This window comes from Phodopus roborovskii, unplaced genomic scaffold, assembly GCF_943737965.1.
Source record: "Phodopus roborovskii unplaced genomic scaffold, PHOROB, whole genome shotgun sequence".
Lineage (NCBI taxonomy): Eukaryota > Metazoa > Chordata > Mammalia > Rodentia > Cricetidae > Phodopus > Phodopus roborovskii.
In genome coordinates this window covers 4,574,221-4,597,879 of record NW_026125554.1, presented here as the reverse complement: position 1 = coordinate 4,597,879, position 23,659 = coordinate 4,574,221, and the positions used below count along the sequence as shown (strand labels likewise).

The 23,659-nt window shown below is 38.6% G+C and overlaps 1 protein-coding gene and 2 pseudogenes across 1 annotated transcript; 2 read left to right on the top strand and 1 right to left on the bottom strand.

Moving 5' to 3' along the window:
• Positions 1 to 23,659, top strand: part of LOC127216534 (zinc finger protein 431-like) — a 420,225-nt pseudogene that overhangs the window by 5,575 nt on the left and 390,991 nt on the right.
• Positions 11,572 to 16,539, top strand: LOC127216729 (zinc finger protein OZF). The gene is made up of 4 exons (XM_051177546.1): positions 11,572 to 12,098; positions 13,752 to 13,878; positions 14,092 to 14,152; positions 15,130 to 16,539. The coding sequence occupies exons 2-4, from the start codon at positions 13,845 to 13,847 to the stop codon at positions 16,343 to 16,345; spliced, it is 1,311 nt and encodes a 436-aa protein (XP_051033503.1). The 5' UTR covers positions 11,572 to 12,098; positions 13,752 to 13,844; the 3' UTR covers positions 16,346 to 16,539.
• LOC127216736 (high mobility group protein B1-like) lies at positions 22,207 to 22,830 on the bottom strand (annotated as a pseudogene).

The following is a 23,659-nucleotide window of genomic DNA, read 5'->3' as shown; positions in this document are numbered from 1 at the left end:
TAAGCCAGCCTCAGTGAACTGTTTTCCTTTATAAGAGTTGCTGTGGTCATGGTGTCTCTTCACAGCAGTAAAAATCCTAACTGAGATATGATGGGGTTGTTGTGTATATGTTTCTCTTATTGGCTGATGAATAAAACACTGTTGGCCAATAAGGCAGGAAGATAGATGGGACTAGGAGGAGGAGAAGTCTGGGAAAGGGAAGTGGATAGAGCATGCCACAGAGTTGCAATGCTGCAGGAGGAGTAACACCATGCCTGGCATTACCCGGTAAGCTATAACCATACATAGAATGATAGAAATGGGTTAAGACAGAACTAGCCAATAAGAAGCCCTAGTCATCAGCCAGCAGTTTCATTATTAATATTAAGTCTCTGAGTGTTCATTTGGGGCAAGGCAGCTGTGGGACCAGGCTGGTGGGAAGAACCATCCACAACAAAGATACCTGGGGACCTGGAATATTTTAGGTTGTGATTCCCTAGCAGTCCCTTGACTATTGAACTCATCTTCCTTCCAAGGGGCTCTGAAACCCCTGGTGTCCTGAGGTTTGGTTTCTGGAAACTCACTGAGACCTCAAGAAATGTGGGTATTCAGCACAGAGAACTGCTAGGACATGGGTTTAAGCCAGTTGGAAGTCTTTATTATCTGGTCTGGGACTACTCTGGTTATTTGGATCTGAGGATAGTATCAAGTCTTTCAGCATAAGTGTTTCAGCACCAAAACCATGTCCTGGGTTAATATTCTTCAGTTAACAGGAACAGTTAGCCAGAAACAGAGCTACAGAAGCTCAAAAGCAAGGTTAGTACATTTACAGACTTTTTCTAATAACTATGGAGTTAGATGGATTAGAACTTTGTTTCTATTTTTGGCAGATAGTGCTTCGTATGTGCTGAATTTTACAGCCTGAATGGCACCTACATGATGGAGTGAGTTAAAGGTCTGGGGCTCTATTACATTGCTGAGATTAAGCACTTTTTTCTTGTGTTTGAGTGAAATGTAAATGTCTGTTAAGTTCATTTGGGTTATAGTACCTGTTAGCTCCAGTATTTTTCTGTTTAGCTTTTGTATGGATGACCTGTTTATGGGTGAGAGTTGAGTATTGATGTCTCCCATTATCAGTGTGTTATGGACAATATTTTACTTAAGTTTTAATAGTGTTTCTTTTACAAATGAGACTGCCATTGTGTTTGGTGAATAGATATCAGAAATTGAAACATCATCATGCTGGATTTGTCCTTTGAATATGCAGTGTCCTTTTCATCTCTTTTGATTTATTTTGGTTGGAAGAACCTCACATGCATTTTATATGCTTATGGGCATACTAGATGAGAAATGAGGCTACATTGGTTATTTATTTTTCCAGTGGGCTTCACACATGATAGGCAAATAGTCTGCCACTGTATTAGCTTTTATACAGAATTACCTTCAGCCAGACATGACTCATACCTGTAATTCCAACACTTAAAAAGTTGAAGCAGGAGGATCACAATAGCTTCAGTCTAGACTAGAGCATAGAATGAGACCTGGTTCTAAAAACACAAACCAATTTCCTCATTATAAGACCAAGATCTCACTTGGGCATACCTTTGCAAATTTTATAGTGTGTCCTTGAGAAATAAAATACAAAGTTTTATTGCGGTTAAATAAGGATCAGGATAAACAAATAGGCCAAATGTTTATTCAGGGAGAAATAACTTACAACCTAGACAGATGAGCACCAGCAAGTTCCACTGGATGCTCTCCTGTCCGAGTCCCGCCAGCAAGAGAGCGTTCCCTGGTTCCCCGGTTCATCCTCAGACTTCCTTCCACAGGTCACTTCTGCCCATGGCTCCACCCCCCAATGGGCGTGGTCAGTGCCACAGAAGGAGAAAATGTAACTATCTCACTACAATTCCCCTTTTAGTCTAAAGAAAAGATTTAGGCTTAATACAAAACTATATACAAAACAGTGAATAACAATTGTGCTCTAAGAAAAGGAAAATCGAGAACAAAATGACCTACATATCTAGTCCTAGGGTGAAGGCATAACGGAGTTTACAATAGAGTTGTCCTAAGCTGGAAAATGTAAGTCTAGTAACTAATATATCTAACTAGGAAGAGAGAATAATAGTTGTGAGAGTTTAATCTTCAACCTCATCAAGACCTGAGAAGGAAAATAATGATACTAGGGTAGACAGGAAGTGTGGATGGGCAACTTCCAAAAGGTGCAGCAAGGACAGAAACAGCAAGCCACCTGGACAGTCACCCTAGGTCTCACAGCAACGTTGGTACACCCAATTTTGGCTAAGGCCAAGAGAACTTGACAGACCACAACAACAGCAGGGAGGTAGAATGGCTGTTTTACCATGACTTGGCAAGGTCCAGCAGTCTTCTGTATTTGTCTCCTGCAAGCACGTAGAATTGCATGTCCTAAACAGTGGTCAAGGTGGGGGCAGTTCTTTGCCCAACAGGCCATTAGCTGAGGGGAGAATGAGCTCCAGCAGGAGCAACAACAGTGTCCAACATTTTCGGGAAAGTGCACTGTGCTGTCAGGAGCAACAGTGTCTCATGTCAACAGAGTACTAATATTAAAACATTTAAATGCCATGTTCTGCATGTCTATGAAGTGATTGAAGATTGAGCATCTATATCTGACTAATCTCATAGGTACAGGAAAACATGAGTGAAGATAATCTGTAATACTCAGGAACTTAGCTAAAAAACTGATTGAAACTTCCCTGAGTAAAGCAGGAACAAATACTTAAACAATATAACTATATATATATACATACATATAAATCCCTAAAATAGAGGTAGAGTATAAGTGTCAAGACAAGAGGTAGAACTATAAAGGGCAGCATGATAAATATCCCAAATTGTATCAATATACAAAATGTCTTGAATATAAGAAAAGTATACATACATAGAATATGGCAAGAATAAATGTGTATAAATTGTATCAATATACGAAATGTCTTGAACATAAGTAAAAGTATATATACATAGAATATGGTAAAAATAATGTGCATAAAACATCATAAGTGAAAAGATTTCACACAATATAACAAAATATAAACTTAATTTTACATAACATATAAGCTGTTATGTAATTTTACATAACAATGTAAGCTGTAAAATACTATCTCACTCTTACTCAAATTCACAAGAAAATAGGCTAATCTACCTATATCCCATCTAAACCGTACCTTTCCCAACCATACCCTATTCCTGTCTAAAAGATAAACCCGAGTGTAAGCATCACCTTCCATACCCAACCCTAAATAACTAAAACCAACCCAAAGAAGATGACTATTATCCCAAAATTCCAAGGGTAGGGAAAGGGGGCGTTGTTATCTTAAGGTTACTTCCTGCTGAAATGGGACGATGATTGCTCCAATGGATCCTGTAGGAATAAAATTTTTAGCAACCAAATTTCTCAACAGAACTGGCTGTGACATATGTAGCTAGTCATTGTGTGGGAGAAAATGCTTGACTGTAGTTCTATTTGAAACTCTGGCCAGGGTGTAATAAGAAGGTGCACCATTACAGCTAGCTAGTCATGAGTTGTCTCGAGCAAAACAGTCTCAAACCGGATTTAAGGTGATGTTTGTATTTCAGATGCATCAGGTTGAGTCAAGTGGAAACGATGACATGGGGCCCCATCTTCTTTCCGGAGAGTTCAAAGACTGCTGTTAGGAATTGTTACTATTCCTTGTGGAAAACTTAAACATCAATATTAAAGTAAAATTTTCAAGTTTTAAGGTATGCATTAGAGAAAGACAACAATAAGCATTAAAACATATGTGAGAAAATTAGGATTTCAGAGAGAAAATTGCATATAAGAAAAGAGTCCCCAGATTTTGTTTTCTTCTGCCTTACACCAATTGGCTTCTTGATTTAAGGCAGAAACCATGAATTTAATCTTAACAACATGCTTGAATTTAGAGAAGGAAAGCCAAATCCAACTCCAAAGCCAGCATTGGTTTACATGAATTGGGACTTCAGGAATACTAGATAGTAGAGAGAAATAGATTTCTGTATAGAAATAGTTTACTAGAATTAAATATTTTTACCATATATCAGATTCTGCTTCATTAAGTGATTGTTTCTGGAGAGCTGTCTTCTCTTCTGTAGGTACCTACATGTTCAGTGTCTTTTGGCTGTTTGATGATAGGTTTTCTCTGTTTTCCTGTAAGAACAAGAACAGAACACTTCCCCTACCTTTGAGAGGTCTCCGCACATTTCATGGGACCTAATTTGTTGGATGACTTGTCATTTCTCTTCATTAAGATGTTTCTCTTGTTCAACTCGGATCTTGATTAACTTAGATGGTATCCATAGTTTTTCTTCTCCTGTAGATACAAATGCAAAACCCCTATCCCAACGTAACACATATCCTGCTTTCCATTCTGAGGTCAAAACATCCTTGAAGTACACTGGCTGATTTAGTTCAGAAGTTTTTTCTATTGTCCAGTGTGTTTCTGCAGCTGTTTTTCCTTTTTCATCAGCATTAAGAAAGTTTAATGTTAATAAGGCGTTATGTAATCTGTGTTTGGGTGTCTTGGTTCCTCCTGCCTGTTTATGGAGCATTTCTTTTAAAGTACGATTGGATTTCTCAACCACTGCTTGTTCTGTAGGATTGTGTGGTATACCAGTTATGTGCTTTATGTTATAATACTCAATAAACTGTTTCAATTTTCTGGAGACATATGCTGGAGCAGTGTCAGTTTTTATTTGTGCAGGTATGCCCATAATGGCCATTACCTCTAATAGGTGTGTGATAACAGAATCAGTCTTTTCAGAGCTCAGAGCAGTGGCCCATTGAAACGCTGAAAATGTATCCATAGTGTGATGTACATATTTTAATTTTCCAAATTCTGCAAAATGAAACATATCCATTTGCCATATTTCATTCCTATTTATACCTTTAGGGTTACTGCCTGGTGGTAAAGGAGTTTGGTTATAGAATGATCAAGTAGAACATTTCCTTACTATTTCCTTGGCTTGTTCCCAAGTGATAGAAAAATTCTTTTTTAAACCTTTGCTGTTCACGTGGTGTTTCTTATGAAACTCTGAGGCTTCTAGCACACTTCCTATCAATAAACGATCAATTTCATCATTGCCTTGTGCTAGAGGACCTGGCAGACCCGTATGGGATCTGATGTGTGTTATATATATAGGATGAATCCTCTTTCTGATAGTATCTTGTAACTGTATAAACAATGAAGTTAATTCTGTATTGTCAGGAATAAATTCTGCAGTCTCAATGTGTAAAACGACTCTCTCTGCATATTGAGAGTCAGTAACTATATTGAGGGGTCCTGTAAAATCCATAAGTACCATGAGAATGGCATACAATTCTGCCTTTTGTACAGAATTGTAAGGGCTTTGAACCACTTTTATATCCTGCCTTACCTGATTTGTTTGCATCAGTGTAGAATGTAGGAACTTCAGAAATAGGTGTTTTTCTTACAATGCATGGAAGGATCCAAATCATTTTCTTTATGAATTTGATTCTCTCAGTTTTGGGATAATTGTTGCTAATCATTCCCAAAAAAATTACTGCATGCTCTGCCAATATTCATTATCTTTCCATAAGGAAGAAATTTCCTCATTAGTTAAAGGTACTATGATTTCTGCTGGGTCCCTTCCTGTTAGCTGACGAAGTCTTAATTTACCTTTTATAATCAAGTCAGAGATATTGTCTATATATGTTTTTAGTTTTTTATTCTGTTTATGTGGTAGGAATATCCATTCTAATATGCTATCTTCTCTCTGCATCAAAAACCCTGAAGGATACTCTCTAGATGGTAATATAACCAGAATACAGTCTAGGTTTGGATCCTCACGGTCCACATGTGCTTCTAGTATCCTCTTTTCTACCCATTCTAATTCCTTCTCAGCTTCAGCTGATAGTATTTGTGGACTATTCAAGTTCTTATCTCCTTTTAGGGCCATTTTCAAGTTTTTCAAGTCATGCCCTTCTACTCCAATAATGGTTTGCAGTTGAGAAATCTCTCCTAGTAATTTTTGAAGATCATTAAGAGTCTGGTAGCAATCTCTTCTGATCTGTACTTTTTGTGGTCTAATTTTCTGTAGACCTATTTTATATCCTAAGTAGTTGATAGACTCTCCTTTTTGTATTTTTTAAGGTGCAATTTGTAATCCCCAGTGAGGTAAAACTTCCTTTACTTTCTCAAACATTTTTTCTAATATTTCTCCTTTAGAGTCAGCTAACAATATATCATCCATGTAATGATAGATTATGGATTGTGGAAACTGTTTACGAATTATTTCTAGCGGTTTTTGTACAAAATATTGGCACAGGGTGGGGCTATTTAGCATTCCCTGTGGCAAAACCTTCCACTGATATCTCTTCACCGGTTGAGAATTATTGTAATTAGGTACCGTGAAGGCAAATTTCTCTTTATCTTGTTCTTATAAAGGTATAGTGAAGAAGCAATCCTTTAAATCAATAACTATAATAGGCCATTCTTTGGGTATCAAAGAAGGCAAGGGCATTCCAGGCTGTAGAGAGCCCATTGGCTGGATAACTTTATTGATGGCTCTCAGGTCTGTAAGCATTCTCCATTTACCAGATTTCTTTTTGATCACAAATACAGGAGAATTCCAAGGACTGGTTGATTCCTTGATATGTCCAGCATTTAGCTGTTCCCGAACCAGGCTTTCTAAAGCTTCTAACTTCTCAGAGGTCATAGGCCATTGTCCTACCCAGACAGGTTCCTCTGTTAGCCATTTTAAAGGTAGGGCTTTTGGTTCCTCTGTTTGTTCAGCACTTGTATTCTGTTTTTGTACAGCCTGGATATTTGGTATCTGACTTGTATAGTACTTCATAATATTTTTTCCACAATCATGAGGTCGTTTATGGTTACTATGTAATACTGGAGGAATGTTAATCTTTGTATTCCATTGCTGTAATAGATCACGACCCCATAAATTTATCACTACATCAACCACATATGGTCTCAACCTTCCTCTCTGTCCTTCTGGTCCTATACATTCAATCCATCTCATGCTCTGTTTTACCTGAGACAGGGTTCCAATCCCTAAGAATTGAACATTTACCTTATGCAGGGGCCATCTTCGAGGCCAAGATTTATTATATATTATAGTTACGTCTGCCCCTGTGTCAAGTAACCTGTCAAACAGTCTATTATTCATCCTAACTATCAATTTAGGCCTTTGACTATTTATAGCAGTTTGCCAAAATATACGTTTTTTATTTCCTTCTGTCATGTTTGATTCAACTACCATCACTGTTTGTCATCCAGAGCGGTATGAGTTTTTATAATAGGCACAGAATTTTCTAATTGTCCTGTGGGAGATTGTCTTCCACTATGACTGGGAATGTTCGGACAACCTGTGACGTGGGGACCTTCGAGAGGCCCCCCCCAAGGAGTTTCCCGATGGTAAAGGGTTTCCTTGTTTGTCTCTGGTCGATCTACACTCATTTGTCCAGTGTCTGCCTTTGCCACACCTTTTATATAACCCAGGAGGCTGAGGCCTTCTGTTTGATTGATTCCTGGGAGTGTTATTTCTAGGGAAGCTTTGCCTACAATTTCTTTTTAGATGTCTTATCTTATCACAGCTATAACATCTGACATGTTGATATCTCGTCAAACCTTTGGAGATGGCTTCTCCTACCCAAGCTTCTAAGTCACCATAGTAAAGAACTCTGTTATCTTGATGTCTTCTCTGACCTTTAGATATGGCTTCTCCTACCCATGCTTCAGTCTTATTGTCATTATACTCAATGCTGCCTTTATATAGGACCCATTTATCCAAGGGTGCCGATCGCATTTTTAAAGGCCAAAGCACCTGTTTGCATTGAGGATTCACATTCTCATAAGCTAAAGATTCTATGAGTATTCACCTAGCATCTATGTCTGCTACCTCTAATTGTACTGCCCTAGGTAATCTTTCTAGAAAGACACTAGAGCGTTCTCTAGGTCCTTGCCTTATCTTGGTATAGGGTTCTATCCTCTCTCCTAATTCATGAACCTTATCCCAAGCATTCAAAGCTGCTGTACGGCATAGAGACAAGATATATTCATCATAGGCAGCTTGGGTTTCTGGGTCAGCATAGAGACCCTCACCAAGAATTTTATCCTGGGGAGCTTCATAACCTTTCTTTAAGCCCTGAAGTTCAAGAGCTTTTGCTTTCTCTCTCCATAAAGCCCTCCATTCTAATTGAGAGTTTTCAAGGACAGCTGATATTAATTGATCCCAATCCTTAGGGGTTACCTTGTTATTCCTTGCCCATGATTCTACTAATTGCTTCGCATATGGTGAGTGCCTGCCATAAGAGACTACTGCTTCCTTTATACCTTTTAAATCTTTCATACGTATTGGTTCCCACTGATATACAATGACACCTTTTGGGTGTTTTTTCGTTGCTGGTTTTTCATTAATAGATACAGGGAAAGCTCCCCTGACCCAAAATGGTGTGGAAAATTTTAAGTCTTTTTCATGCCCTGTTAACCTGTAGTTCTTCTTCTGATGTATCAGACTGAAGGTCTTCTAAAGCCTGAAGTCTATTCACCATTGTTTCTTTGAGTGTCTGAACTTCTTGAATCAAATAACTTTCTAGAGACTTCATTGCATCAGTCAGTTTCTTACTTTCTCCAACTACAAATGAGTCCATGTTTTTAATCTTCTCATCCTTAGATATGATCTGAATGGCATGTAAATTGCCTTCCAGAAACAATGTTCTATCTGCTAGCTTGCCATTATCCTCAGACATGGAAGAGATTCTATCATCTAGTCTTTCTATCTGATGTTCCAGTTTTTTAAACTTATTAGTAGCTTCCTCTGACCAGGAACAAGCTGTTTCTGCTAGGGTGTTAATGCATTGCATTGTTTCTGTCCTGGTTATTGAGGTATCAGACATGAAACAAATCCTGTTTTCAATATTCTGAACCTTTCTTTCTATGCTTTCTATGCTTTGAATTCTATCATTTTCAATGTTTCGAATCCTCGTTACTAAATCTTCTATGGTTTGTACAAGTTCCTTATTGTTTGCTGTAATCTCAAACCATTTCCTTAAGAATGTCATGTTAATGATGAAACCCATTGCTATTACAAAATAAAAGTACATATTGGTCCAGTCATAATTTTCTTCTGCTAAAATTCCTTCTATATATGAAGTAAAATAATTCCTAAAGTCCTGCATTGTAAAATTATCTGCCATAGTTATGGAACAATTGATCTCAGATATTATATCAGGTTAAATTGCAAAGGGTGTTACAATTACCTTAGGAGTAATTCTGTTGTCCTGGAACTTTGATGCTTTTAGTTGTAGATCTCAGCTTGTGGTAGTTACGCCTGGAGGTGTACCACCAAATAGCATCCAGCCACAGAGGACCCCTCTGATCCCGGTTCTGCCCGGAAGTGTACCGCCAAATATTGTCCGGCAGCAGACGATCCTTCTGATCCTGGTCCCTGTAGAATAGCTCTTAACAAACTATGGCAAGTGAAATTTTGTTAGACAAATGAGTAAAAGGAGTCTTGTGGAATTGCTGGGACTGCAGGGCTAACCATGGGAAAAGCACAAGCAGGGCGGGCTCAAGTGGCTCAAGTGGCTCTGTGCGATTGCAAAGTGCAGTGCGGAAATGGACAAAAAATAAGAAGCAGTGAGTGCCTTCTTAGGCCCGCTGTGGCAGCAAAGGAGATGTAAGGAAGAGGCAAATGTCCCAAAGCTGTGGTGAGTCCACCTGGTTAGGCAAGGGACCCTGCCCGTTGGGGATGGTGGGGGAGGGGAGTGGCGTCTGCCACCTGGGTGAAACCCAGGTCCCGTGAAAATCCTAATCCCGCTTCTGACACCAGATATTGTGGTTAAATAAGGATCAGGATAAACAAATAGGTCGAATAGATGTTTATTCAGGGAGTAATAACTTACAACCTAGACAGATGAACACCGGCAAGTTCCACCGGATTTTCTCCTGTCCAAGTCCCACCAGCAAGAGAGCATTCCCAGGTTCTTCCTCAGACCTCCTTCCACAGGTCACTTCCGCCCATGGCTCCACCCCCAATGGGCGTGGTCAGTGCCACAGAAGGAGACAATGTAACTATCTCACTACAAGGTTTTCCTAGGCAAATAGGAGGCCAATTGTTTGTGCCTGTTACATGGCTAGACATTCCATTAGCTAGAGTTAAAAGATTTTAAAACTAATCTGTTACTTTCACTTTATTTTTGCCCTTCTTCAAGAAGTTGCCATATATCACTGTATTATACTTTACTTAATCAGTAAATTTAATTAATTGAGCATGAGGGCTCATACTCTATCATCCTAGTGTTTTGAATTAGATATAGGAAGTTCAAGAGTAACCTGGTCCAAATAGTGAGTTTTAGGCCAGCCAGAGATACAAAGAGATCCTGTGTCAAAAAGTCCACAAAAATTAGAAGTACGTTTAAGTATAGGAGTGAGACTATCTGTGAGTTAGAATTCAACCAAATGTTGTTGGTGACTTGTCTATGAATGGAATCAATACTTATTTCAGACTTGTGACCTCTTATAATTCTTCTGTAATATGTATCCCAACCCTTTGCTCTTCTTTCCCCTGGAGTATTCTTATGTGATTCTTGTTGTGTTCTTGTTTCTTGAGGTGTTAGAGTCTTATACACCCCAGGCTGGCCACATATTCTGTATGTCCCCAAGAATGACCTTGGACTTCTGATTCTTCTCCATTCTCCTTTCAGGTATCCTGATCCTTGTCACATTTAAGGAATAGGAATTGAATTGAGGGCTTCGTGCATGTTTAGCAAATATGCTACCAACTGAGCCACATCTTTAGGCCCTAATTTATTCTTTTTCTTCTTAATAGGATCTAATTATAATTTTTCTATGTATGAATGTCTTGCCTGCGTACAGTGTGTGTGCCTGGTGCCCAGAGAGACCAGAAAAGAGTCAGATCTCCTACAACTGGAGTAGTTGTCAGCCACCATGTGGGTGTTGGGAACCAAACCCAGATCAAGTGCTGGTAATCACTGAGCCATCCCTTTACCCAAAATGTTCTGAATCTGATCACCCCCATGGCATTCAAGGTCACCTGGGGCTGCAGGACACCTGTCTGAATAGAATAAAAATTTTCAGCCTTTGTGTTGGGTCTAGAACTCCTGGGTCCCGGTGAAGAGACTATGGGACTTCCTTTCATAAAGGATAAAAGAGATAAAGCCCTAGTTCTATTTTCATGGAACAGTATGTTGAAATAGCCAGATTTTAAGAGTCCTGCCATGAAAAGCTGCCTGCAGGGAGTGAAAGTGACCAAGGAGAGAGATATATGAGAAGTTGCAGTGAGAAAGAGCCATGTAAGACCTTTGAAAATGAAACCACAGGTTTCTGACACAGAGCTACTGGACTTAGAATTGCCCTGCAAGACTCCCAATCTCTTCTTAATACTTTGGAAGGGAAATGTATATTCTGTGCCGTTGTGTTTTAGATATAGTTTGTGTTTTGATATTACAGGATGTCACAGTTAAGCGATTGCCTTGAGTGTCAGAAGAAACATTGGCTATTTGAACAGTGTTGAGACTGTTATATAATATAGGGATCTTTGAAATTTGACTAAATTTAGCAACATGTTTTGGCTGTGAACCTATCATGACTTGTGCCAAAATGTGGAGAGTTGGGAATGAAAACTCTTCCAGATAGTGTGTTGTATTTGTGCATTTTTCTTTGGTGTTTGCCTTCATTGGTGACTTATGTAACCCTTAGGAGGAGACTTTCTGGAGAATGTAGTCTCTGGGGAAGGGCTTTGCGTGTTTATACCCTCGTCACACTTCTTTGTGTGCTTGGAACTGTGCAGCCCTCTTCCTTTCCATGTTGCTATTCCATCACCATCATTAAAGACTCCATTCCTAAATAATGTAAGTTAAAGTAGAAGCAATTGTTTTTCTTGCTAGTCCATTTTTCTTGTCTTACATTTTTATGTTTATATTTTTGCCTGATAAAATTAGGTTTTGTACATGCCAAGCATTTGCCTTTGTGCTGAACTTTGCACACATCATGCCTTTTGAATCTTGGAAGAGGGTGTCATTTTTCAGACTAAGAATGCATGCAGTCATGAAACTGATAGTGATCTCCTGAATCACTGAATTGCAGGTGTGTAAACTTTTCTTTGTGTATGGTTTTACATTTAAAACTTTTTAAATATGTGACTTTTTTGCCTATGTATATGGCTGTGTACCATTTGTCTACCTGGTATTTAGTGAAGTCAGGAGAGAGCATTGGGTTCTCTTGACCTGGAGTTGGGAATGGTTGGGAGCCTCTAAGTGAGTGTTGGGGATTAATGCTGGTCCTCTTCAATTGCAACAGGTAATCTTATTTGTTGACTCATTTTTATATACTCCATCCCTTTAGGTTTTTTTTTTTTTTAATTGTTTTAGGATCAGCATTTACTTTATTAATGTTTTTGGTTACTCTGACTTGTCAGTCAGGAACTTCTTAAAAATGTCTTCCTTCCTAGGAATAATTAACCTTACAGTTTAAAAGTGATTACTCTAGCTTATGATGAACAGGTACAGAATTGGAAAGAATGTTCTAATTCTGTGGAGGAATTTCGAGTGAACCCCTGAATGCTTTCTATATTTTGTTTGTTTGAAATAGGGTCTTACTATGTACCTTTGGCTGTCTTGGCAGTCTCTACATAAATAGACCAGTGTGGCTTGGAAATCACAGAATTCTATAGGTCTTTGCCTTCTGAGGTTTTAGATTATGTAGCATGCATTCTAATTGGTCTTAATAATAAAAAAACCCAGTGTCAGATATTAGAGGGTGAAAACTGAAAGATCAGAGAAGCAGAGCAGCCAGCCACTAGAGTTCTTACTCTATGAAATCCTTGGACTGAAAAGAGTTCATGCTACTATCTCCTCTCACTTTATAGTGATGGGAGATGTCATTCTGTATATGTTTCTCATACTGGTTAATGAATAAAGCACTGTTGGCCAATAGGAAAGGAAGATAGGAGGGACTAGGAGACAAGGAGGAAATAGGAAGTAGTAAGGAGAGTCAGGATGGAGAGCCTGGAGAGAACAGAACCGCCATTCCTCCGCTCTCAGTAAGACCACGTGGAAATACATAGAAATGGGTTAATAATTAAGACAGAGCTAGCCGATAAGAAACTAGCACCTGGCCAACAGCATAATATCAAATACAGAGTCTCTGTGCGTTATTTGGGGCTGGCGCGGCGGCGGGACAAGAGCAGCAGCGGGAGGAAAAATCGTACTTCTTACATTATAGTCTTCTCTTCACCTAGCCATATCACTTCCTGTCTGTACAGACCTCTAGACCTCTAAGTAGTGGTTAAGTTAGTGGCTAGCTCTGCCCTCTGATTTTTAGGCAAGCTTTATTTGTTAGAGTACAAACAAGATAGTACCCAGGATTATATGTGTGCGCTACTACACCCATATTATCTACTTTTTTGAAGTGCATAATTTTGACGAATAATTTTGCTTGTGTGTGTGTGTGTGTGTGTGTGTGTGTGTGTGTGTATGTTACTCTGTTTGCAAGTCACTTTGTTTATATTACTAGGCGTTTCCCCTTCAATGCCATATTCTATTCGGTGGTCACAGAAATAGAAGGCATCCTCCTCCTTTTCTGTTTCCTTCTATAATGACTTCATGACTGCATTTGAAATTCTATGACCCATGTCATAGATTACATTGATTACACAGAATTATGTAAATATATTCCCAATGAAGTGTATACATTTACAATGCAGTCATTTCTATTACATACTTATATGGGATACTTTAGGATGTAGTGACCTATGAGGATGTGCATGTGAACTTCACTCATAAAGAGTGGACTTTGCTGGATCCTTCCCAGAAGAGTCTCTACAAAGATGTGATGCTGGAAACCTACTGGAACCTCACATCTATAGGTAAGAATTTGAGCTTTCTGTCACTTTTGAACTTAAGGGGACAAGCCTTTTTTAGAGGTTGGTGCACTTCTGTGATTTCAGCTGTGGAAGAGGAAGAATCCAGTGAATAAATTAGGCATTGTTTTAAAGTTAACTTTAATTTAATTTAATTTAGTATTAATTTAAATTGTGCCTAATTTTCCATAATATATATTTTCTGGTACTGTATTTTAGGCTACAAATGGCAAGACTACAATATTGGAGAACATTGTCCAAGTTCTAGAAGACATGGAAGGTAATTTTCATGTGCAAAGTGAAACATATGTACCTCTGAAAAATGTTTATGTACCCTCAACTTTTAATGAAAACAACTGATGGTGTGGGAATTAATGATTCACCAGACCAGTATGAATGATTAGTGGAGTTTTCTTGGTAGAAGAACTTACATAGAAAATGGCAAGTGACTGTCTCGGTGTTCTTGCTCCAAGGTCGCAGCCCTGCCTCCTCAATGCTCTCCACTACCTCATAGGCCTCCTGCACCCTAATCCATTCCCTTTAACTGGTCATGTCTGTACCTGTAACCATGCCCAAAAGGCGTGGTCACTGTTACAGGTGCAGAGGTGAATATATTGCTACAAATAACAATGTAAATAAGCCCAGCTCTGTGATGATTATTAAATTCCCACAATACCATGTACTGCAATGTCTATTGATGCTTTCCACACAAAAAGATGGGTGGAGAGATGGCTCAGAGGTTAAGAGCACTGGCTGCTCTTCCAGAAGTCCTGAGTTTAATTTTCAGAAACAACATTGTGGCTTACAACCATCTATAATGAGATCTGGTGCCCTTTTCTGGCATTCAGGCATACATTCAGACATAATACTTATAGACAAAATAAGTAATAGACCTTTAATGTAAAAAAAAAAAAAAAGGCAAGGGAACAATGCCATAAAAGATGTCACAATTTTAATCATAGCCTTGTACAACTGTCCATCCTCTTAGTTTCATACCAATCAAGTATCTTAAAAGGTATACATATGGATAGGGGGTTTAGTTTATGACCAAGACCTGTTATAAGCAAACCTTCCCTACTAATACTAGTATTCCTCAAATCCTTGTATTGAGGGACTTACCATAGTTTAGTGAAAGAAGCAGTTTATGAGAGTCAAGGACCTTGTTATCATGGAGAAACACATATGTATGAAGTATAAAATGTTAGACTATGTGAATGCAATGTGAAAACATGTTATTTGTTATTCTTTGTTTAATAGATATATCGTCTTCAAAGATACAAAAATAGTCAGTACTCAAGAGGACCTTTATGAATGTGAGCAATATGATAAAACATTTGGATCTGCTTCCTCTTTAAAAGTACAACAAAGAATTCATCTGGAAGTTAAAAACTATGAGTATAATCAAAGTATTAAAGCCTTTGCATGTCATAGTCACAATCAAGTACATATAACTCATTCTAGAGAGAAAACACATGTATATCATCAATGTGATACAGCCATTGCACATACTAGTTATCTTCTAATACATGAAAGAACTCATACTGGAGAGATATCTCATAAATGTAATCAATGTGGTAAAGCCTTTGCACTGAAGAAGAATCTTCTCAGACATGTAAGAATTCATACTGGAGAGAAACCCTATGAATGTAATCAATGTGGTAAAGCCTTTGCATATAAATGTGATCTTCACATACATGAAAGAAGTCATACTGGAGAGAAACCTTATGCATGTAATCAGTGTGGTAAAGCTTTTGCACAGAAGAGTAATCTTCTCACTCATGAAAGAAGTCACAGTGGAGAGAAACCCTATGAATGTAATCAATGTGGTAAAGCTTTTGGACGTAAATGTGATCTTCAAGTCCATGAAAGAAGTCATACTGGAGAGAAACCTTATGGATGCAAGCACTGTGATAAAGCCTTTGTACGTAAACTTGAGCTTCAAATACATGAACGAAGTCATACTGGAGAGAGACCCTATGGATGTAATCACTGTGGCAAAGCCTTTGCATGTAAAAGTATTCTTCACAGGCATGAAAGAAGACATACTGGAGAGAAACCCTATGGATGTAATGACTGTGGTAAAACCTTTGCCTATAAAAATCATCTTCAACTACATGAAAGAAGTCATACTGGAGAGAAACCCTATGGATGTAATCACTGTGGTAAAACATTTGCATGTAAAAGTAATCTTCAAATACATGAAAGAAGACATACTGGAGAGAAACACTATGAATGTAATCAGTGTGGTAAAGCCTTTGCTTATAAAAGTAATCTTCAAACACATGAGAGAAATCATACTGGAGAGAGACCATATGAATGTAGTGACTGTGGTAAAACCTTTGCATGTAAAAGTAATCTTAAAATACATGAAAGAAGTCATACTGGAGAAAAACCCTATGAGTGCAGTCAGTGTGGTAAAGTCTTTGCATATAACAGTCAACTTCACAGGCATGAAAAAAGTCATACTGGGTAGAGACTCTATGGATGGATGTAATCACTGTGGTAAAACCTTTGCCTGTAAAAGTAATCTTCAAATACATGAAAAATCCTATTAATGTAGTCAATGTGATAAGCTGTTGTAATAAATACTATATTCCAAGAATATGGGAATAATGGATAATTTGAATAAAAACCTATTTGCAAATAAAAATGATATTTATGCTGTCATCCATTATGTTTGGATTATGTTACTTTATTTTAGGGACTAAACTTGTTTTTTTATATTTTCTCAGATACACAAATGAACAGCAGAGAATTTTTTTAGTGGGTAAATGTGGTCACTACTAAGCCTGATGACCAGAATTCATTCTCTGGGGGACCCACATTTCTCATACAAGTTTCTTTTCTGATTACTACTCTTGATTTGTTTGTACACCCACACACCAACACACACATAAATATTTTTGAAACTGAAATCAGGGCCAATGAGTTCACTCACCAGTTTAGGGTACTTGTTGCCAAACTTGACTGCCTTGGTTTCATCTTTAGTACTCACATAGAGGAGGAACTAGAGTAATAGTATAAAGCACATGGGGAACCTTGGTGGATTCCAAGATGGGTAAATGTGACCTAGGTGGGGGACAAACATGCTGGGCAGACAGAGATAAATGAGAAGTTTTCTTAGAAAGGGGAAGGAAGGGGCAAGGAAAGAGAAAAGAGGTAAAGAGAAACAGAGAGGACAGAAGAGGAGAGGGAGACAGGAAAAGTCCTGCCTGCCTCAGGGGAACAGGCAGAAAGAGTGGGAAAAAAAGAATGGAAGTGGGTGGATGTAAGGAGTATGGTTTTTCCTCCCGCTGCCAGTCTGGTCCCACTGCCGCGCCAGCCCCAATTAACACACTGAGACTCTGTATTAGATATAATTCTGTTGGGCTGGTACTAGTTTCTTATCGGCTAGCTCTGTCTTAAGTATTAACCCATTTCTGCTGATCTGTGTATTTCTCTTACCGGGGAGCCGGCCGACATACTGCTTTCTTCAGACTCTCCATCTTGACCCCTCCTTTCTCCTTCCTACTTCCTCCTTGTCTCCTAGTCCCTCCTATCTTCCTTTCCTATTGGCCAACAGTGCTTTATTCATTAACCAGTATGAGAAACATATACAGAATGACATCTCCCATCATCTCTTTTCTGTCTAAATAAAAAGAAGGGTTTTAACTTTAACAAAGCAAAATATATAACACAACAGTTATCAACTAAGAATCACAGTTAACAATATTTAGTCCATTAACATTTAGCAAGATTAAAAGAAACTATTCTATTATCTATCTTATATTTGTGAGTCTAAAGTCCTATATGTAACTTATCTTTAAGCTTAACTAAGGAAAAATATAACCATAACTATCTGTCTTCAACTCCTTCAAAGACCACAGAAGGATAAAATATAAACTCTAGAAATGACAGAGATATCTTGCCTGGTCAGTCACCAGAAGTTCTTCTGTAATCTTCCATCTTCAGCCCATAGGCCATAGTGTGTCTGGCAGACTCTTCAGCAAAGCAGGAAACTTTAAACTGTCTTCTTGTATTGGCAGTTTGTCAGTCACCTTTCTCTGTGTCCTGTCTGGCAGACTCTTTCATGAAGCAGGAACTCTGTAGCAATGTCCATCTTGAATCAGCAGTCACTTTTCTGTGGGTCCTGCATGTCTAGTTTATACAGCATAAAGTCAAACAGTCCAGACAAGAGCAGTATCTTGTCCAAATGGCTAGTCTTTCTATATTGAAAGCAAACTTCATAACACATTTCTTCGATGTCCATCTTCATCTTCCTTTCTTACTCAGGTTGTGTTGCCAGGAGCATTTATGTCTCACTGTCACGGAAACCCTAAACCATTTTAAATGCCATATTCTGTAGGTCTTTGAAAGGTTTGAAGAATTCCTATCCATCTCAAATACATCTCTATATATCTAGAAAACCTAACTAACACTATAAATTTTTACTATTATAGGTAACTATCTGTAATCTGTACTAAATTATATTACATTTCTAAATGAGCTATATAAACACAATACCTAAACAAAAGGAGAAATATACATATCATAAAATTGACCTTAAATTGTATCAATAAATGAAAATCCATTCGAAAACAAAGAATTCATATCTATACCATAATCCCCTTTTTACCTTTAAAAAGAATATTGGTTGTGATCATTAACCATTTATAACTAAACCCATTTAAATGAAAACAAACATTTATAAACAATATTTGGGAATTGGGGCGTTGTTCTTTCCAAATTACTTCCTGCTGACAGGGGACGCTGTCATGGGGGATCCTAAGAAGATGCAGAAATCTTGGCTGTAGTCTGCAAGGCTGCTTTGCTCAAGCTGTTTTGAATGTTGGATTACCAGGAACGCTGTTTCAGGGGGTCTGGCTTGCTCAAACCACATTAGTCTGAAAGGAATCCACAGCTTTTCATTTTCTGTGGAAACAAAAATATAAATCTTTTCCCCCAGTAACTTGTCCTTGAACTTAAATTTTTGAGTCAAAGCATTTTAAAAATATATAAATTGAATTAATTCAGCAGCATTTCCTTTAACAGTTATTGTTTCCTCAGCAGTCAAACAATACAAAGACAATATAATACCATACAGTGTCCAGATTTTTTCCATTTGTGGATTTTTTTATTATTCTGTTTCTTTTCTATTTTTTTGAGACAGGCTTTGTCTGTGTAACTCCTATCTGTCCTGGAATTTACTCTGCATACCAGGTTAACTTTGAAATCACAAGAGATCTGTTTGCCTCTGCCTCCCAAGTGCTGGAATTAAAGGCGTGGGCAGCCACACCCACCTGTTCTCTGCCTTTTAATAACCATTTTGTTTTTTTCTCTCCCAAGCCTACGTATTTTTTTAAAACACACTGTAAACCTTTAGAGGTTTTTCGTAATATGAATCTGTCTTTACTGTAAATCATCTTTTTCTAGCCACAAGTCTTTTATCAGGTAAACAACAACATTGCTAAAATGAAAGTCTTTGTTGTTTCTGCCACGGTTTATCAAAGATGGTGGCGGCTATTTTACCGCCAGCAATGAGAGCTGTGGTTACTGCCTTAGTCTACAGGCAGCAAGCAGCAGGTTGCCGGCTTGGAGATGTAGTCACTGCCATTGCCAGCTGATACACATCTGCTAACATAAATTGTTAGCAGTGCTTTTTTAAAGCCATGCGGTTTTTTGCTGCTTATGCTGAGTCAGGAATCCCTTAAAGGAGCCGTGCTTGTCTCTCGAAAAGCAGAGTTCAACCAAGAAAAATGCTGCTACCAAGAAACCTTGCTTGTCTCTGTTCTTTTGTTTCTAAAACCCTTTTTTAAGCTTTTGTTAAATTTTAAATGGAAGTTCTTATTAGCCACGTGGGCGCCATTTGTAAAGAGTAAGGTTTTTCCTCCCGCTGCCAGTTTGGTCCCGCTGCCGCGCCAGCCCCAATTAACACACTGAGACTCTGTATTAGATATAATTCTGTTGGCCTGGTACTAGTTTCTTATCGGCTAGCTCTGTCTAAAGTATTAACCCATTTCTGCTGATCTATGTATTTCTCTTACCGGGGAGCCGGCGGCATACTGCTTTCTCCAGACTCTCCATCTTGACCCCTCCTTTCTCCTTCCTATTTCCTCCTTGTCTCCTAGTCCCTCCTATCTTCCTTTCCTATTGGCCAACAGTGCTTTATTCATTAACTAGTATGAGAAACATATACAGAATGACATCTCTCATCAGGTGGAGTCTTTCTTTTTTAAAGAGCCAGGCTACATACACCTGCCATGTGCAGTTGGGTGAGAGGCGGGGTCAGGTCTACCTGGATTACAACATAGAGACACCTGCAAGTTGTCCTCTGACTGGCACATAGACACCATGGTACTGCTGTTTACACATAGTAATTTTTCCCCCATTTTTGGAGACAGAGTTTGTTTTTGTAGCCCTAGTAGTCTTGAAACTTATTCTGTAGACTAGGCTGACCTCAATCTCAGAGATAACTACCCGCCTCTGCTTCCCATGTGCAGGGGTTAAAGGTATATGCTACCACCATCTGCCACATTTAATTTTTTTAAAGCATGAATAAAAAATGTCTCACCTGGGTGTAGTCTTATAATATCAGCACTTGAAAGAGAAAGATAAGTGGATCTCTCTGAAATTGAGGCCAGTCTGGCTCAGGTATTAAGTTACAGGATGGCCATAAATATAAAGACAGATCCTGTCTTAAGAATGTCCAAAAAAGGAATATGGAAAAATGTCTGCTTTTCCAGAGGACCCGGGTTCAATTCCAGCACCCACTCCTTTGATGAGGACTTTGGACAGATAGGTGGAGTGGGTTTGATAAGTTTGGCAAAATCTGTTAGTGACAGGCCAATCCTGACATGCCAGAGCTTTACACAGGCAATTGCATTTATAACACCTCTTTCACACAGGACTCCCTCAAACCCAAACACTGACGAACTTCTCCAAACACACATGCAGAGATGACAGACATGAGCTGATACATGCCCTGCACATTAAATATACCACTCTCAGATATATACCACAAACATATACTCTCATATTCCACAAAGTGTATAGTTAGAGTCAGCAAGATGGAGTAGACAATAATGTGGCCTGATGCTGAAGGTGAGGGTGTAATGATTTCACTAGATCCAAGATAACTGATAGTGGGTGTTTATTGGGGAAAACTTACACAGGTAACCACGGGAGCACTTCTCTGCCCTTCCTATCGGATCCCCTGACCCAAGAGAAAGAGCATGTGAGAGAAAGACCATGCTTCATGCGTCTCTCTTTCCACTTCTGTCTGCCTGAAGCCATGCCCAAAGGGATGTACTCACTGTTACAGGTTCATAGGCAAGACACTACATGATGCCAACACTAGTGACCTAAGTTTGATTCCCACATGATGGAAGGAGAGAACCAATTCTCAAGTTCTTATCTGAAGCTCTGGCCATGGTGTAATAAGATGGTGGACCATTTCAGCTAGCTAGTCTGGAGATGTCTCGAGCATTATCGTCCCAAATATCACCACTTTTAGGGTGATGTTTGTTAGTTCAGAGGCATTAAGTTGAATCAAGTGGAATTGATGAAGTGGGGCTTCATCTTCTTTTTGGAGAGTTCAAAGACTGCTGTTGGGAAACTTTTGTTCACTGTGGAGGACTTAAACATTAATATCAGCACTGAAAGTTTAATTTCCATAGGTGAACATACAGGGAAAGGTGACAATAGGGATGAAATTAAGAATGAGGGAAATTAGAATTTTAGAGAAAAAAGAGTGAAGACAATAGTAGTCCTAGATTTTGTTTTCTTCTGTCTTACACCAGTGCCCCCCTTTTTTAGCTAATAAAAAAATTGCATTTACTTAGAAGCATTCATAACGTCAAAACAGCTGCATTTTTGTTTTTTGCAAGTACAGCATGGTATTCAATTAACAGGACAATTATCTGCATCAGAGACAACTGAAGAGTAAACAAACAAACAAAACAAAACCAAAAAACTACCATCCCCATATGTAACTAATTTGTGCTGTGCATGAACAAGAACCTGCTTTAAATTTTCATGCCAATTTACAACCCTCAGACTATACCAGGCAAGGTTAGTGGCTACAGAAAATACCACCAGGACAGGGCTAGCTAAAGATACATTTGGTAGTGTGTTAACAAAAGAAAACAAAACAAAACAAAAAAAGACACTGTACAGTTTAAAAACAAATCTTACACAGCCTTACATTTCAGCTTTTTCAGCTTTTTTTTCTTTAGGAGGAGTGAGTTGTGTACAGGGGGGGTTAAATACTTTATAGACAACAAAACAAACAATACAACCAACCAAACAAATAAAACAAAACAAACAAAAAAAAAAAACAACTGTGCAAGAACCAACTTATTCATCATCATCATCTTCATCTTTCTCTTCCTCATCCTCTTCATCCTCCTCATCATCTCCCTCTTCCTTTTTTCTTGCTCTTTTCTGCCTTGACCACCCCCTTTTTCGCTGTATCGGGTTTCCCTTTAACTCTGTAAACAGCAATATCCTTTCCGTACTTCTCCTGCAGCTTGGCTGCCTTCATTTCATAGGGCTGCTTGTCATCTGCAGCAGTGTTGTTCCACATCTCTCCCAGTTTCTTTGCAACATCACCAATGGACAAGCCAGGGTGTTCTCCTTTGATTTTTGGGCGATACTCAGAACAGAACAAGAAGGCCGAAGGAGGCCTCTTGGGTGCATTGGGGTCCTTGAACTTCTTTTTAGTCTCCCCTTTGGGGAGGATTTAGGTTTTTATTTCTCTTTCAAAGCAAGCCTTGCCAGCTTTTGCCATGTCTTCAAATTTCCCCTTTTCTTTAGCAGACATGGTCTTCCAGTCTTCTACCTTTCTGAGTACTTCTTGGAGAACTCTGATAAGTTGACAGAAGCATCTGGCTTCTTCTTGTGTTCTTCCTGTCAAGTTTTCCAAAGAATGCATATGAGGACATTTTTGCCTTTCGGCTTCTTAGGATCTCCTTTGTCCATGTTTATTTTCATCTGCAAGGCACAAAGTCACCCAGTGCCTGTCCGGCTCATGCTTGCCCTGGTGCTGTCTTCTCTCACACCAATGGCCTTTTGATATGAGACAGAAACTCTGAATTTTATTTAAACAACAAGTTTGAATTTGGAGAAGGAGGGCCAAGCCCAACTCCAAAGCCATGTGATCAGGGACTATGACTGTTCTAGGAGGTAAGAGGGTATGAATTTAGTATAAGTATTTTACCATACATTAGAGTCTTATTTGTATGATGGTTCTTTCTAGATAGCTATCCTCTCTTCTTTAGGCATGTACATGTTTGGTGTCTTTTTGCTTTTTTGGAGTTTTTTTGTTCCGTATTCCCAGAAAAACAAGAACAAAACATTCCTCCTACCTTTGTGAGGTCTCTATACAAATCGAGGGATATAACTTGGTAGATGACCTATCATTTGTCCTCATCAAGAGGTTTCTTCTGTTCAAATCAGATCTTGAATGACTTTGATGGTATCCAGAGCTTTTCTTCTCCTGTAGAAACAAAGGCAAAACCCCCACCACAGCATAACGTCCCCAGTTCTCCAGTTACATGGGTTCCCATCTACTTCTATTCTCTCACTCATTTGAATACAAACATGAATTTTAAAAAGTAAAATAAAATAAGACAGAAATAAAAACTAGCTTCCAAAGGCACAGAGAAACCTTGTCTTGAAAAAAAAAAAAAAACAGAACAAAACAAACAAACAAACAAACAAAAAACCCAGCAAAATCCAACAAGATGAAACAAACTAATGGAAGACAAAGAACCAAAGAAATTATACATACATACATGGAAATCCCATA